Source organism: Balaenoptera physalus, assembly GCF_965194825.1.
Source record: "Balaenoptera physalus genome assembly, chromosome: 1".
NCBI classification, from domain to species: Eukaryota; Metazoa; Chordata; class Mammalia; order Artiodactyla; family Balaenopteridae; genus Balaenoptera; species Balaenoptera physalus.
This window is the reverse complement of record NC_138882.1, coordinates 15,930,061-15,944,305: the sequence shown is the minus strand read 5'-3', so window position 1 is coordinate 15,944,305 and position 14,245 is coordinate 15,930,061. Positions and strand designations below refer to the sequence as shown.

General features: G+C 36.4%; 1 protein-coding gene across 2 annotated transcripts in view; it reads left to right on the top strand.

Annotated features, from left to right (window-relative positions):
• Positions 1 to 14,245, top strand: part of USH2A (usherin) — a 794,931-nt gene that overhangs the window by 236,527 nt on the left and 544,159 nt on the right. For both annotated transcript variants that reach the window (XM_082428283.1, XM_082428282.1), the window contains exon 19: positions 1,467 to 1,611. In XM_082428283.1, coding sequence (XP_082284409.1) covers positions 1,467 to 1,611 — 145 coding nt within the window. The remainder of the gene's footprint in view (positions 1 to 1,466; positions 1,612 to 14,245) is intronic.

Sequence of the window (14,245 nt, the reverse complement as noted above, 5' to 3'; positions counted from 1 at the left end):
CAAAGAATAATTTGTTTAAAAATGATTCAATTTTTTAAATTAAATAAGAAATACCTTAATGTATTTTATCTTAAAAACAATTTTATTTTCTAAAAATCTACATTAAATCCCATCAAGACTGTGCTAAATAAGATAAATCTTATAGCAATATTAAGTAAGATTTACTCATTTCAAAGTTTTATTTTTCTTAGAAAATTTTAAATCACATTGCATGAAAGAAAACAGTTTATATCTTCAAAACCTAGGTAGCCATTTTAAAATTGGAAAAAGGATTAATAATTCAGTGTTTGATGCTTTTCTGATTTCTAAATGTAATTGCAAGAAAATGGTACCAATGTTTGAAATTATTCCTAGATATTTTGAATCTCCAAAGTCACCTTTATTTCTGAAAAGTGTTATGTAAGCAATATACTTTATATTCCAAACACACTGCTTTCTAGAACTACTCAGTTTATGAAATTTTAAAGTCAGTACCCAGGCACATATTCCAAATGAATTTTATCGTACTCCTAAAGGGAAAACAAAATCTAGAAATTGACTCCAAATGTTATTAATCTTTACAGTTACCTGTAGTATTTATATTTATGGAAGATTATTTGATATGAATGTATATCAATATCCCTTAGAAAAATAGCTTTGTACTCATGCTTGCTGTCAGACTATCCATTTTAATGACTTTTTTTTTCCTGAATATAATCACCAGTGGTCTTTGTATCTACAGACTAAGCAAATTTACATGGTTGCTTTTGATCAATTCTAGTTATAATGACAGGACAAGCTCTCAGTGTTTATTGTTTAATTCCTTGTTTATGGACCATAGAGTCTCCTTTGCTCAAATCTGCTATTTTCATTTGAAAATGTGTGATAAAGACAGTATTTCAAAAAAAAATGTAACTGTTTGATCAATCTTCTTATGCTCAGTTGTACAAGAAAGATAATTGAGAATTGACTTCATGCGGGTGCTCAGTAATCTTTCCTTTTTTTCCCTTTTTCTTCCTGTGGCTTTTTTTTTTTTTTTAAAGCAAATGATGGGATTGATTTAACGTAGTGACATCTTTCTGTACCAGCTCCATCAGCTAGCATGTGGGCATTACTGCACTGGGTTCATTTTGGCCAAGCCCCGTGGTTTTATTTGGACTTTTTCACGATAACAATGACAGTGTCACCATTCTTTATCTGTACCATCAGTGACACGAACTGCACCACCATGCTGCTTTATGAGGCAATAACTCGGTTTCCTCATTTATCCACTCAGGAACTGGATTATTACCTCATAAAGCAGTGTGATTGTACAATTATCAATTAAATCCTAGCTTGTTGAGGCCCTTCAAAAAGAATCCCTTTTCCTAATCGTGGTTGGCAATAATTCCCTCTGTCAGAATTCCTGGAACTTTGCTTGTCAAGCTAATGTTTTTCACACTGATTATCTAGTATCTGACTTCTTTTTTTTTTTTTTTGCTTCACAGGTGTTGTACACTGCTAAATCCCAAGAACTGTCTTATATTGTAAAAGGACTACAACCTTATAGGATATACAACTTTACTATTTCTCTCTGCAATACAGTTGGTTGTATAACCAGTGCTTCGGGAGCAGGACGGACTTTAGCAGCAGGTAAGCAAGTTCTAAAGGACATGAAAAATATATTGTGTATTTATAAACAAAACACCTACAAAGCTCAATACCTTCTCTAGTTTGGACTTAATATTTGTCTTTTCTGCTTTCTCCTTCTCCCTCACTAACCCTGATTGCTACTGACCATGACATAGTTGAACAGAAAAAGAAACTTAAGAGCCCTGAACATTCCTGAGTTGCAGCTGTGTCATCATAAGAAACATAATTAGATGCCGAGTGACTACAGGACTCCCACCACCCTAAGTCCTAAAGGTGTCCCAACAATTGTTTGAAGTGTTTAGCAGGCTTCTTGTGAGGACTCAGAATACTGCTTCTCTCAGTCTTAACTTTTTTTGTGTGGGATTGGGTCTATCCCTTCCTGCCCCACGGAGCTAACAGCAGACATCCAGAAATTACTGGGTTGCCCTGGTGTCATATTTTGCCTTTATTGGATAGGCAGTAGTGTGTTTATTAATCTGTTTATTATGAGTATGAAGCTCCTAAGTACATAAAATTGAAATAACAACTTGTTATCAAGTATAATCTTACCAGGAAATAGTTTGTATAATTTTTTGCTTGCTTCGCTTACGACAAATTAGGTTCACACAAACTTGATTACATGTATTATTAACACCTATATAACCCAATTACTTACCATTTAGGATATTTTCAAATCAGTTTTTCTGTCAGCATCCAACAAGGCTTAGATTCCTGGTGCTCTTTAAGGAAATGTCCAGATGTGAGGAGGTTAAGAGACTCCTAGGCGAATGACAGATAGCATGCAAACATGGTTAGCTATGAAAATACTCCTTAGACCTTCTTCCTTACTGTCTTCATATACAATTCCATAGTTTTTGTCTTGTTTTATTTTGTTTTCATTCTGGAAAAACTTGTTGGGCTCAAATTATCTTGTATCAATATACAACAGACTTCAAATATAACAAGTAATTTTGTTTCTTTAAATTGTCCACCAATGATGGGGACTTCCCTGGCGGTCCAGTGGTTAAGACTCTGTGCTCCCAATGCAAGGGGCACGGGTTCAATCCCTGGTTGGGGAACGAAGATCCCCACATGCTGCATGGCAGGGCCAAAAAAAAAAAATTTTTTTTTTTTTTTCAATAATGAGAATGACTCCAAAGTTCCAAGAAATTATGTTTTATTATCTCTGACTCAACTCTTCGTGTTTTAACATAGTTAACCTTTTTGTACAAGTATTTATGGAGTACCTAGCTTGAACAAAAAACACCATTCTCCTATAAGAATATTTATTTATTTTTATATACTGTGTTATTAGAGAGTTACAGAGTGTAGATAACAGGGGAAGACTCCCTGTCTCTTTTAGAAAAAATGACATAATTTGGGACTAGAGGATAAAAATTAAAAGAAGAATCTGTCCTGGGGGCTGGAGAAAGTGAAAACAGAACCCACACAAACCAAAGATTGGCCTGAGATCTAGGGGAGGATAAAGGGACTCCGATTATGTGACCGAGCAGAACTGAAATCACAGCTTCTCAGGGTTGTAAAGCATTTCAAGGTCATCTAGGGTGACTATCTAGCCAATATTAATATATCCTATGCAACATTCCTTCCAAGGGTTTGTCCGACCTGTGTGTGATCCTTTAGTGGTAGGGGAACTACACCTCTCTGGCAAATCATACCATGTTTAGAGACCTCTTTGAAAACGCAATTTCAAAGGTGATACTAATCCAAAATACCTCCCTCTGGCTCCTATTGAACATTCTCCTTCCACTCCCTTGGGGGTTGTCCTCACTCTAATTCACCTTCCTCATGACATCACTTCCAATAACATCTTCAGTAACAATACCGCCAGCCAAGTCTTCTCTCCTCCAGGCTGTGTACCGAGGGACCTCCCAGCTGCACCTCACATGCCCTATTTTCCAGCACTGTTAGGACAGGCTCTCTCCTTTAGATAGGATCTACTCTGTTTTTTCATAGACACAAACTAAAAGAACTGAACAGAGACATGCTGGTCCCCAGACACTAGACAGATCCTGGACGTGGAAAGAGAAAAGCAGGGAAAATGTCTATAGAATGGCATCTTCCCTGATTAATGGACCAATGATCACATCTGTGTGAATATCATCCTCATTGGTTGCAGTAAGAGTTCCTGTGACATGGAACTCACTGCGCCCCAGTGCTATGTGCTCTTCTTCTAGTCACTGGTGAGGAGGCTTAAGGCCACTCCATCCACTGGAAGCTGAGTGGAGCAGAGCTCATCTAGGCCCTCTGAGTCCTCTCCCTGCCTCTTTATCCCTGAAAAACAGAACTTGGAAACCTCTCATAGTCTCCGAAAGCCATGAGATGTGCAAGTTAATTGACTTTTTCAAATAAGAATTTATTTGTGTATTTTAGGGGAAAATGATAAGCCAGAATGCCACAGCTTGAATTTGGGCTCTGCCATCTACTAGCTTTGTGACCTTGAGTAAATTATATGACCTCTGTGCCTTAGTTTTCCAATTTATAAATAAGGATAACCTATTACATAGGGCTCTCCCAAGGAGTAAATACATGTTAAGTATTTAAAGCAGTGCCCAGCACAGAGTAAATCCTCAAAAAAAAATTGTTATTTTTATCAAGATTTCTATCATAACTGTTTTGTAATACTTTTATCGTCACAATGTAAATGTTATAGAATGTCTAATCAAATGTTATCGAAGTCATGCAATTTATTTTACAACTTTGTTTCCGTGACAGTATTATAACATAAGTATAACAATGGAGAGTCCTAAAACTAAGGATTGAATGGCAAAAGTAAACTGTAGGGGGCGCTAACATCGAAAAGCATCATTTTTCAGTTCTGTAAGGAGCATGTTGTTCAGAATTATGACATGCATTTCAGGATTTTGATCAAAAACTACACATTTCAAATTTGTTGTTTACAATATAGAGTTAATAATGTGTCATAACCATATTGTTGCTATGTTTTGCTGTGAATGCTCAATTCAGTAAACGACTATTAAGGTTACTGTTTAAAGCACTGGGTGGAGGGGATTCTAATAGAATCCATTCAAAGATACTTTAATGGTGTCTGCATTAAGGTACTGACATATAACAGGTAGGATTAACACCTTGGGGGAAAGGATAAAAGAAAGCTATGGGAACGGAGAATACGGGATAGATAACTTTGATTTAGGAGACTGGGAAATTAGCTCAGGTTAAATGGCATTTGAAATGGACTAAAAAGAATTGGTAAAGATTTTTGCAGCTATTATACCATGTGTCGCTGTTTGAGGGGCTGTTCCGTACTGAGGTGATGAAAGCTGAGGTTTATAAAGATGTCTCTGTCTGTATAGTGTAGAATAGATTAAAGTGTGGAAATAGAGACTGGTAGACATTCCAAGGGGGCCATGAGAAAGTAAATCAGATAAATAGAGGGAAAAATTAAAAGAAAGGAATAGAGTAGATCAAGGAGAGGAAATCCACAGGTTAAGAAGAGGGATTGAAGATGACAGTAAATATCCTAGACAGTGGTGATGCCACTAAATATAATGCAAAACACGAAGAAAGAACATATGGGAGAAATAAAACCATGAGTTTCAGTTTGATTTTCTGATGGAAACACATCCATGACGATTATAACCAGCCAACAGCAGAAAATGCAAATCTGGAGCTTAAGAAGGATGCAGGTTTTATAATCACCTGCATATAGAAGGAGCCGAAACTATGGATAATAATGTATTAGTGAAGGCAGAGAAAATACAAAATAAAAGTTCACATCTCAGTGAATGCTCACATTTTGGGAGGAAGAGGAAAGGAGGAATAAAGGGCAGAGATGTGGTCAGAGTTAGAAAAAGAACCTAGAAAAAGCAGTATCCAAAAAATCAAGGGGAGAGAGAATTCTAGAAGGAGGATGTTGTCAGTAGGGTCACATGCTGTAGGGGAAGTAGGAAAAATGTAAACTGCAAGGAACGTGGGGTCACTGATGACTCTCTGGGCAGCACTCTGATTAACATGGTTAGAGCAGAAGCTGGAAGGTTAAAAATTAAACAGTTGCAGGAGAAGATGGGATAGTAAATTTTAAATGTGTAGTTTTTTGTCCTTTGCCAAAATGTTCCTTCTACTCAATTTCCATTAAAAAAAAATATACATTAACTTTGTTCACATGTGAAATCCTTTCTTTTCTGAAGGAAAAATTATTTTAGCGCTCTTCTGCTAAAATGTTTATTCCTTTATCCCTTAATTTATTTTGTCAGAACTCTCTGACTCTTCATCTGCCAAGCAGGGAATAAAGTCACTTAATGACAAAAGTATAAAAAAATAATTTTTGCTTGCCACTTGATTTATTATAAAATATACCATTTTCAGGGGTGTTTGGATCAGGGAGAATGGACTTGTTTTTATTAGAATACAAAGAAAACCCCAGCAATTACAGATCCAATATCCTTCTTGCCTCCTTTGTTTTTAATAGGTGAATAAGGTTTTTCTTCTAAAATTTTCCTAGGATCAAACCTCTGTGCGTAACTGATAGATATTAAGTCATAGAAATAAACAGTGAGAAGGTCAATCCTTTTGAATGGTCAACAGGTTTGTTGACCATTGTAGGAAAGGAATAAAAGTTAAGTTGTAGCTGTGATTCTTCCTGCTCTGTTTATTCTAGTAATAAAGTTACAATTTGGAGGGTATATATTACTCCAGTGAATTCTAATGGATTTGTGAGAAATTTAACTCAAGTCTAAATGTAGTTCATGTGAGTGAAGTGTCAGGAATCAGAAGAAGCCAGTGACCATTTAAAAATTTTGAAGAAGAACACCCAAAATTTGAAGTAGTAGTCAGCCTTTTTGAAGCACTGAATCACTTAAACATGTTGTTTTTCCTTAAATCTCAGTTACAGAAATCAAAAAGATACTTGTAAAGATGTATCTGCTTCATTAAAAATCTCGAGAATTATAATTTGCTCTCTTAAGTATTTTTTCAATTAGATATTATTAGAATTACACATTTCATCCAGAATATTTATTGCTTTACTCCTTTAGTTTTGGTGCCCATGACAAAGTCTGAGAGCTGATGTGACAGAGGTATTCTCCCAGGAGCAGCTGCATCTCCATTGCAAAATCTTGAGGAAACTCTCATGGGTGGCTTTGGAGTTGCCTCTGGGTGTATAAGGGTCATGAACTGATGGGCTGGGCACCCTTCTTGTACTTTTCTTGAAGATTACCCTTTTCATCTAATAACTTTGTACATTTCCACCCTTTGTGAATTAAGTACAAATTAAACCTTCCTTCAGAGAAATTCCTTTTGGAGATCCATTCCCGGAGGAATAATGTCCTATTTCCTTTACCTATCATAAATTGACCTCTACACTACAAGCTTAGAAGTGCCCATCTCCCATTAAGCAAGTAATTAGTGGTGCATTAAGATTTTTGTCTGAATCCAAAGTAGAATGTATGGGCTGTTTGCGGCTGGGTTGAAAACACACATTGTTTTGTATGCAGGTACCTAAGTCCTTTCATTGTGAATAGGACCCAGAGTGATTAAACAAGCACTCTTAATATGTTAATTTATAATTTTAATTATAACAATCTTGTATATATAGTCATTAGTGAATACTAATATAAATATTTTTCTATCTTTTTATTCATAATGCATAAACCAATCATCCAGTTACTTCTCTGAGGTTGCCTGTTTTTGTTTCATAATACAATCTTTGTTCTTAGTTATGAATGCATTTTGTTCGTTCCTGTCTTGAATAATCCCTCATTAAGCTAGTCACTTTCTGCTCCATGCTAAAAAGGAAAAATTATCATGCAAATGTGGCATGCCATATTAAAAAGCACATTACCAACCACTTTTGTTGCTGTCCTTCAATTAGTTTCCCTTCTTTGAATTTAATTCCATTTGTTGTTAAACTACCGACTTGATGTATGGACTCATGAATCTCAGGCTGCTGCCAGGAAAGTGGGGAAAAAAAAAATCAAAGCCTCTTGGAAGAGCTGCAGAGGCGAGCTGAAATGAATTTGCTTCACCTTTGACAGGAACACTTGAACAGCAGCGAAATCCTCTGCGGATTCAACTTGGCTAATTATCCAATTATTTATTTCAAGAATAAAGGCACTGTTTTACAATTAGAGCAGTGCAAGTCAATCTGAGAAATTTGGTAATGACAGATGACTTAAGTCACTTCTAAGATAAACAGTATCTGTGCACACTTGTCTCACCCAGTCTTTTCAGGCAGCAGTTCTCACGTCTTAGCATCAGGGAAATCCTGAGTACGCGGAAGGGTTGGTTTTGTTTGTTTTGCTCTTTCAACAACAGAAATTATTTTGCCCTTCTAACCACCGTGTCAAATTTCCGTGGCTCTCAGGCAATGTTGAAGTTGTATTTCTCTTGATTAAAAGCTTTTGGTTCAAAGCAATACTTTTTAATTGCCTAATGATATAAGTCAGTTCTTAGGAAAGAACCGCACATTTAGGAGTTCATTTGCAATATAACTGAAAAATTCATTGCATGGCAGTAAAACAATTTACTGTTAATTACAAGGAGAAGAATTTGCTGTAGCATGCTCACAGATTGCCATGAATCATGCAGCACTCCTAGAGATTTATAACAGATGTGTAAGTGGGATGAATTAGCAGGGTTTAATAACAGAGACACAAATCATGCAGACTTCAAGGAGCTTTAATTGATATACTAGAATGTGACGGGCATGAATCACTCAGCCATTCAACAGCACAGTAACATATGGTCAGCTCAATATGCTGCATCTGAAATCGGTTGGTGAGTCGTTGGTTGTCCCATATGGTGGAAGCAATATATTTTTCATGATTCAAAAAAAATACATCCTTGTTTTTAAAGAAATATGATGGCAAAGCATGTTTGTTATTGAACTTGAATGCCAAACTGGGGTTTTTTATAATGATTTTGACATGGCAGCTTCCCCAAATATAGAGCGGCTACTACTTGTAATACCAGATCGTTGGAGACATTATGAGAACCAGATTGGTGCTTGTTGGCAGGCTTGATCCACAGCAAAGCCTACAGAAGAGCTCAGCTGACGAGAGCTGCAATTGTTAGGGAAATCCTTCAGACTCCGATAAAACAAACCGAATGAAAAGGATGTTGTCAGTTTCAGAGAAGTTCAGGAATGCCCAGATTTGCAAAGAGAATAGAGTGAATTGAATGAGAGACCCTTACTTAGCAGGGTAGGAAAGTGGCTGTGATAGCACCATGACCCCAGTTGTAACAATTGGACACAACATTTTAAAAATCAACCTCTTAATTAAAGTTTCAGTCCTTCAGGAGCATTCTAAAAGAAATCATGACGGACCAGTGCATCAGTGGTAGCACCAATCCCATGTTATTCCTGAAGGATTATTTCAGCGTAGGAAAACAGGCAATCCTGGTGCAGACCAATATCTGGTAGCATGCAACATCTTTGTATGGAAACTGGGATCTGGCAGCTTTCGACAACGCTTTTGTGGCATTAGTAAACCTGACAGACTTGAAAAAGGAATATTGCAGCCTTAGAACTGTGGCTGCCAGAATTTAATGTCAACAATTAAAATTTATTTTGATCCTTACCTACTGTTTATTACTGTTTGTATACACAACAGACCTTACTAATACAGAGATGCACTATTAGATGGAATTACCATCTGTTCAGAGTGAAATGCTGGCATCTGTCTTAGATGCTAAAACTAAAATGATATTATTTCTAACAAAACAAAATTAACTGCTTTTTACTCACCCACTTTAATGTTGAATGTGTGATGCACCCAAGGTAAAGGCCTGTTGATACACTATGTAATGACCTCTGTTGCCAGGTCTGTATTTAGATATGTGACTTTCACGGGGCCTCTGTTGACCTTTTTGGCATGGCAGAAATGGCATGCAGAAATCACACTTTTTAAAGCACCATTTTAGTTTTCCGATGTATTAACTACAGTAAGGCATTAAAACAACACAATTAAAATGTGTAAGAATTGAACTAGAAAGACTATTGTGTGCAAAATATTTTGATAGATGTGCCCTAAATAAATGCAAGGGGAAAAAATTAAATAGACAAAAATTCATCTGAACAGAGTTGCCGTACACCCACAGCTTTAGGAAAAAATAAACTGTTATCTTCTCTGTTGGACTATTTCTAATTTTCTCCTACACTGACGTGTAGGAAAGATTTATATTCAGCATCCCCTCCTTTATTTTAAGCCTAAGTATCCTATGAAAAAAGATCTCTAACTCGTAGAAGTTAGAGAATTTGGAGTATCAAGGACAATGGTAGTTTCCATACTGACGTTGGATCCATGATGCTACTTTCTGAGAAGCCCGACTTCAGTTCTATATATCACAAAATAATAAATTCTGTCACACCAACGTTTAATGCACGTACACAGTGCATTAACTGTAACTGTAGTACATTTATTTGTGCTAGAGGAGACTTGAAAATGATTAAAAAATCAATACTTTTCTGTCAGAGAAGCAAGTGTTACCATGCATTTAAGTAGTTAAATTGCATAAGCCCCGTAAAAGCTTCAAGTTTGGGTAGCAAGGATGCCATAATTACAGTCCAAGCAACTACCTTTTATTGACGGGGGACTTTAGGGAACAGTACGTGCTGTCACTGCTGCTGCCGTATGTACAGTTCAGAAATCATGGATCCTCACACTTTTTATGTGTTGGACGTGAGGTGCGTGCAAATTATTGATGATCACCTGCTTGACAGCTGGTTAAGGTAGTGTTTATTCATCAAGGAGGTGATTCCCCTTAAATTCTCTAAAAGCACTGCTTTCTGGCCTTGTTTAGATCATAGAACACACAGAAAAATCATAATATGTATCTGCCGTGCTGAGGCAAAGAACAAGATGGCTCAGAGCTGTGGGAGCTAAGCTGGCTGGCTTCCTGGAGGGCTGAGGGGATCTATGTATCCAGCACCCCTTCTTGGTTTACAGTGGAGAGGAGCTGCTTGGAAATGTTCAACCAGAATTTTGAAACTGGAAGAGACCCTAGGCATAATCGGGTCTGTCGTGCTCTTCAATAAATGAGGTATTACCCAGCAATTCTACCCCTGGGTACATATCTGGAAAAAATGAAAACACTAATTTGAAAAGATCCATTCACCCCAGTGTTCATAGTATCATTATTACAGTTGCCAAGATATGGAAGCAACCTAAGTGTCCATCAGCAGATGAATGGGTAAAGAAGATGTGGTATATATATACACAGTGGAATATTACTCAGCCATAAAAAAGAATGAAATTTGGCCATTTGCAACAACATGGATAGACTTGGAAGGTATTTCCTAAGTGGAATAAGACAGACAGTATGATATCACTTGTATGTGGAATCTAAAAAATGCAACAAACTAGTGAATGTATCAACAACAACAAAAAAGAAGCAGCCTCACAGCTATAGAGAACAAACTAGTGGTTACCAGCGGGGAGAAGGAAAGTGGAGGGACAATATAGGGGTAAGGGATTAAGAGGTACAAACTATTATGTATAAAATAAGCTACAAGGGTATATTGTACAGCACAGGGAATATAGCCAATATCTTATAGTAACCGTAACTGGAGCATAACCTCTAAAAATGGTGAATCACCCTATTGTACACCTGTAATTTATATAATATTGTACACCAAATATACGTCAATAAAAATTTTTTTTCCAAAAAATAAATGAATGAATGAGACACTGGAGAACAGAGAGGCCAAATAATGGATTAGCCAATGTTCTATAAGTAAGGTCCTAAAGAAGCAGTCTAGAACCTAAGTTTTCTCCTTTCCAGATCAGTTCCACTATATATCTTCTCTCTTGAAGGGGACTAGTAAACAAAGAAGAAAATGGGAAAATTGATGTTGTTCTTTCCTCAGTCAGAGAATAGATAGTCAACAAGAAAGCACTGAGAAGTCTCTGAGAGTCTAAGGGGAGAATCCTCTTCTCTTCTGGACCCTGAATGGAGAGTGCTTGCCAACTGGGAAATCATGGCTACGTGACCAACCCGGACTTTATGTTTGCGTTCTAGTCCCAGGGCCCTTTCACAGGTGTTCGGGCCTAGCAGCATTTGGCAAATCGCGTTTCCTGTGACAGTTTGCATCTCTGGGAGAAAGTCAGGATCATTTTCCACTGACAAGATGCCTGAGGATGTCTCATATTAGTCTTTCCCCCGTCACACCCCTGAAATGAGGAAGCGCTGCTTGTTCCTAGGTTGCCATCTTCCTAATAGTTGATGATGCTTTACGATATTGACACAGCCATACAGTCTTCACAGACAACAAACTCTTCCTTGAAAACACAGATTTGATTTTAAAGACCTGTCAGCAAGCACTTCTGCTCATTTAGTCTTCAGTTCTCATCCTGAGATGGTCAAACTCCACACTACGTAAATTTTGCAAGTGTAAATTTTTGCATTATGATTTGCTATTAATCAGATTACAAAGTAATAAATGCTGCATAAAGAAGAATGTATATTACAGAGTGTTTTATAAAAGAATGCTTGTAAATAGAAGAGAGAGACTAGAAATTGGATGACAGAGCTAATGCAAAAAAATACAAGAGCACCGTAATTTTATTCCAAGTAGAAACAGACTCTGTACATTGTTAGTCTTTGAAATGATGGATATTGAAGATCCATTTTATACTTTATGCTTATAAGAGGATTTTCTAAGTAAACACAGATAGATTCTGAATGTGGATGAACTGAATCATTTTATAATATGTAATTCGAAAGATGCTTTATTGGCTAGTAATAATAATGCCTTGTATTTGAATAGAAATTTGCTTTGTAAAACCTAACACAATTATATTGTTTTTAAAAGCAGTTATTTTCAAAGTGTCAAAATTTATCCTCATGTTGGATGGGAAAACTGAGGCATATAGGTTTGAAGTGATTTTTGTAAAATCACACAGAATTGGATAAAAAGTGAAAATTCTCTCTCTAGAAGTCGGCAGAGACTTTCGCATTATTCCATATTGTCTCTTAATTTACTGTTTTGTGATGAACAAATTTATACCTATAATCCCTTCACTTTGATGATCTGAGCCATAATCTTCAATTCACCTGTCTCTTAGTGAGTCTGTGTTTGTGTGTATGTGTTTCATAGTTCAGGAGTATCTGTTTTTCTTATCATTATTCTACTTGTGAATGTATGTGAGACCAGTCTCATTTAATTGATTGAAAATTACCCTCTGGTCTTAGGGGAACTCTGAAGATAATGACTGAGTAGGTACTCACCCTTTCAAGTGGGCTGGGTTGACTTGCAAGTGAAACTGTAACAGACCAGCTGAGAGTTTTGTTTTTTTTTTTTAAGCAAGTGAATAAAATACACACGCACAAACACACACACATATATATACTCTAGTTTCACTCATTCTCTGTGGTTGACTTCCTAAGAATGGTGTAATTGCTCAGCGGAGCAATTCCCCGGTGAATCTACAAGTGCTCCACTACTTGTTAGAGTTTAGATAGTCAGCATTAATTTTAGTGGATCCTCAATGCATAAGTGTCCTTATTGATTATAATCATTTTGTCATATTTTAAAAATTGCATGTTCTCACTTTTAGTAGACATTAAATCAAACAAAACAAACAAACAAAAAAACCTACTGAATTGCTGGAATTCCTTTTATTTTGTTTTGACTCTGAAATTATACTCCTGACTAAGAAGTGATTTTCGATGATGTATCAATGGGGAAAGAATTCTGAATACAATAGTGGTACAAATCTACATATCCCCATCCAGCTGGATGATTGGAGTAAAGTAAAAGAGTATCGGATGTCAAACAAATGCGACCTTGAGAAAGTAGCTGCTTTTAAATAAGAATAAATTTGTTTTCTACATCTGTGACTCTATTTCTCTTTTGTAAACAAGTTCATTTGTGTCATTTTTTAAGATTCCACATACAAGCGATATCGTATGCTATTTGGATATCACTGGAATAGATGGTATTCTTCAAACTAAAAAGTTCAAGTCTTTGTGTGCCAGATCACTAGGGAATCTTAAGTGGAATACAGGAAAGTAACAGAAAAGCTCAAAATTCCTATTGTCTGCTCCTAAGTAGAAAATTTTAAACAAATGAAAAAGATATAATCGGTCCTCCATTACTTGATTCTCTGACCCCGAGACTCAGAAATCTTTGACAGTACTCCTTCCCCAGTTAAGCTAATAGCCAGTGATGGCTTCCTGAAATTTTACAAAGATGGAACTCCAAACTCTGGAGATGAGCTTAGTGGGAGAAGAAATTTCTGCATGGCTTAGCTTTTTATTTTGTTTTGGATTATTTTGAAGAGGGATCATAGCTTGTAGAATGAAATCTTTGAGAACCCAGCATTTAGCTAATTTTTGGCAAAGAATACTAAAGGAAATCATGCATAAAATGTACAGATCCGTATATATAAGAATATCACATGGCTCACACTGGCGGAAGATGAACAGAATTGTTAATTATCTTTCTAAGTTGATGAACTTTTAACTCACTGCCCTCTCTTCTTTACTAAAAATGAAAATAGAATCACAGTGAATTGTTTCTCTTTGGAAAGCTGGCCAAGCTTTCTAGAAAGTAACAAATGGTCATTGTTCGAAGCTGATTTAAGGTGAATTGCCTTTCTTGGTTTAAGAATATTAGTTTTTGTACTCACACCATTTTATCTTACATTTACTGAAACAGGCAAAAGCTTTGTGT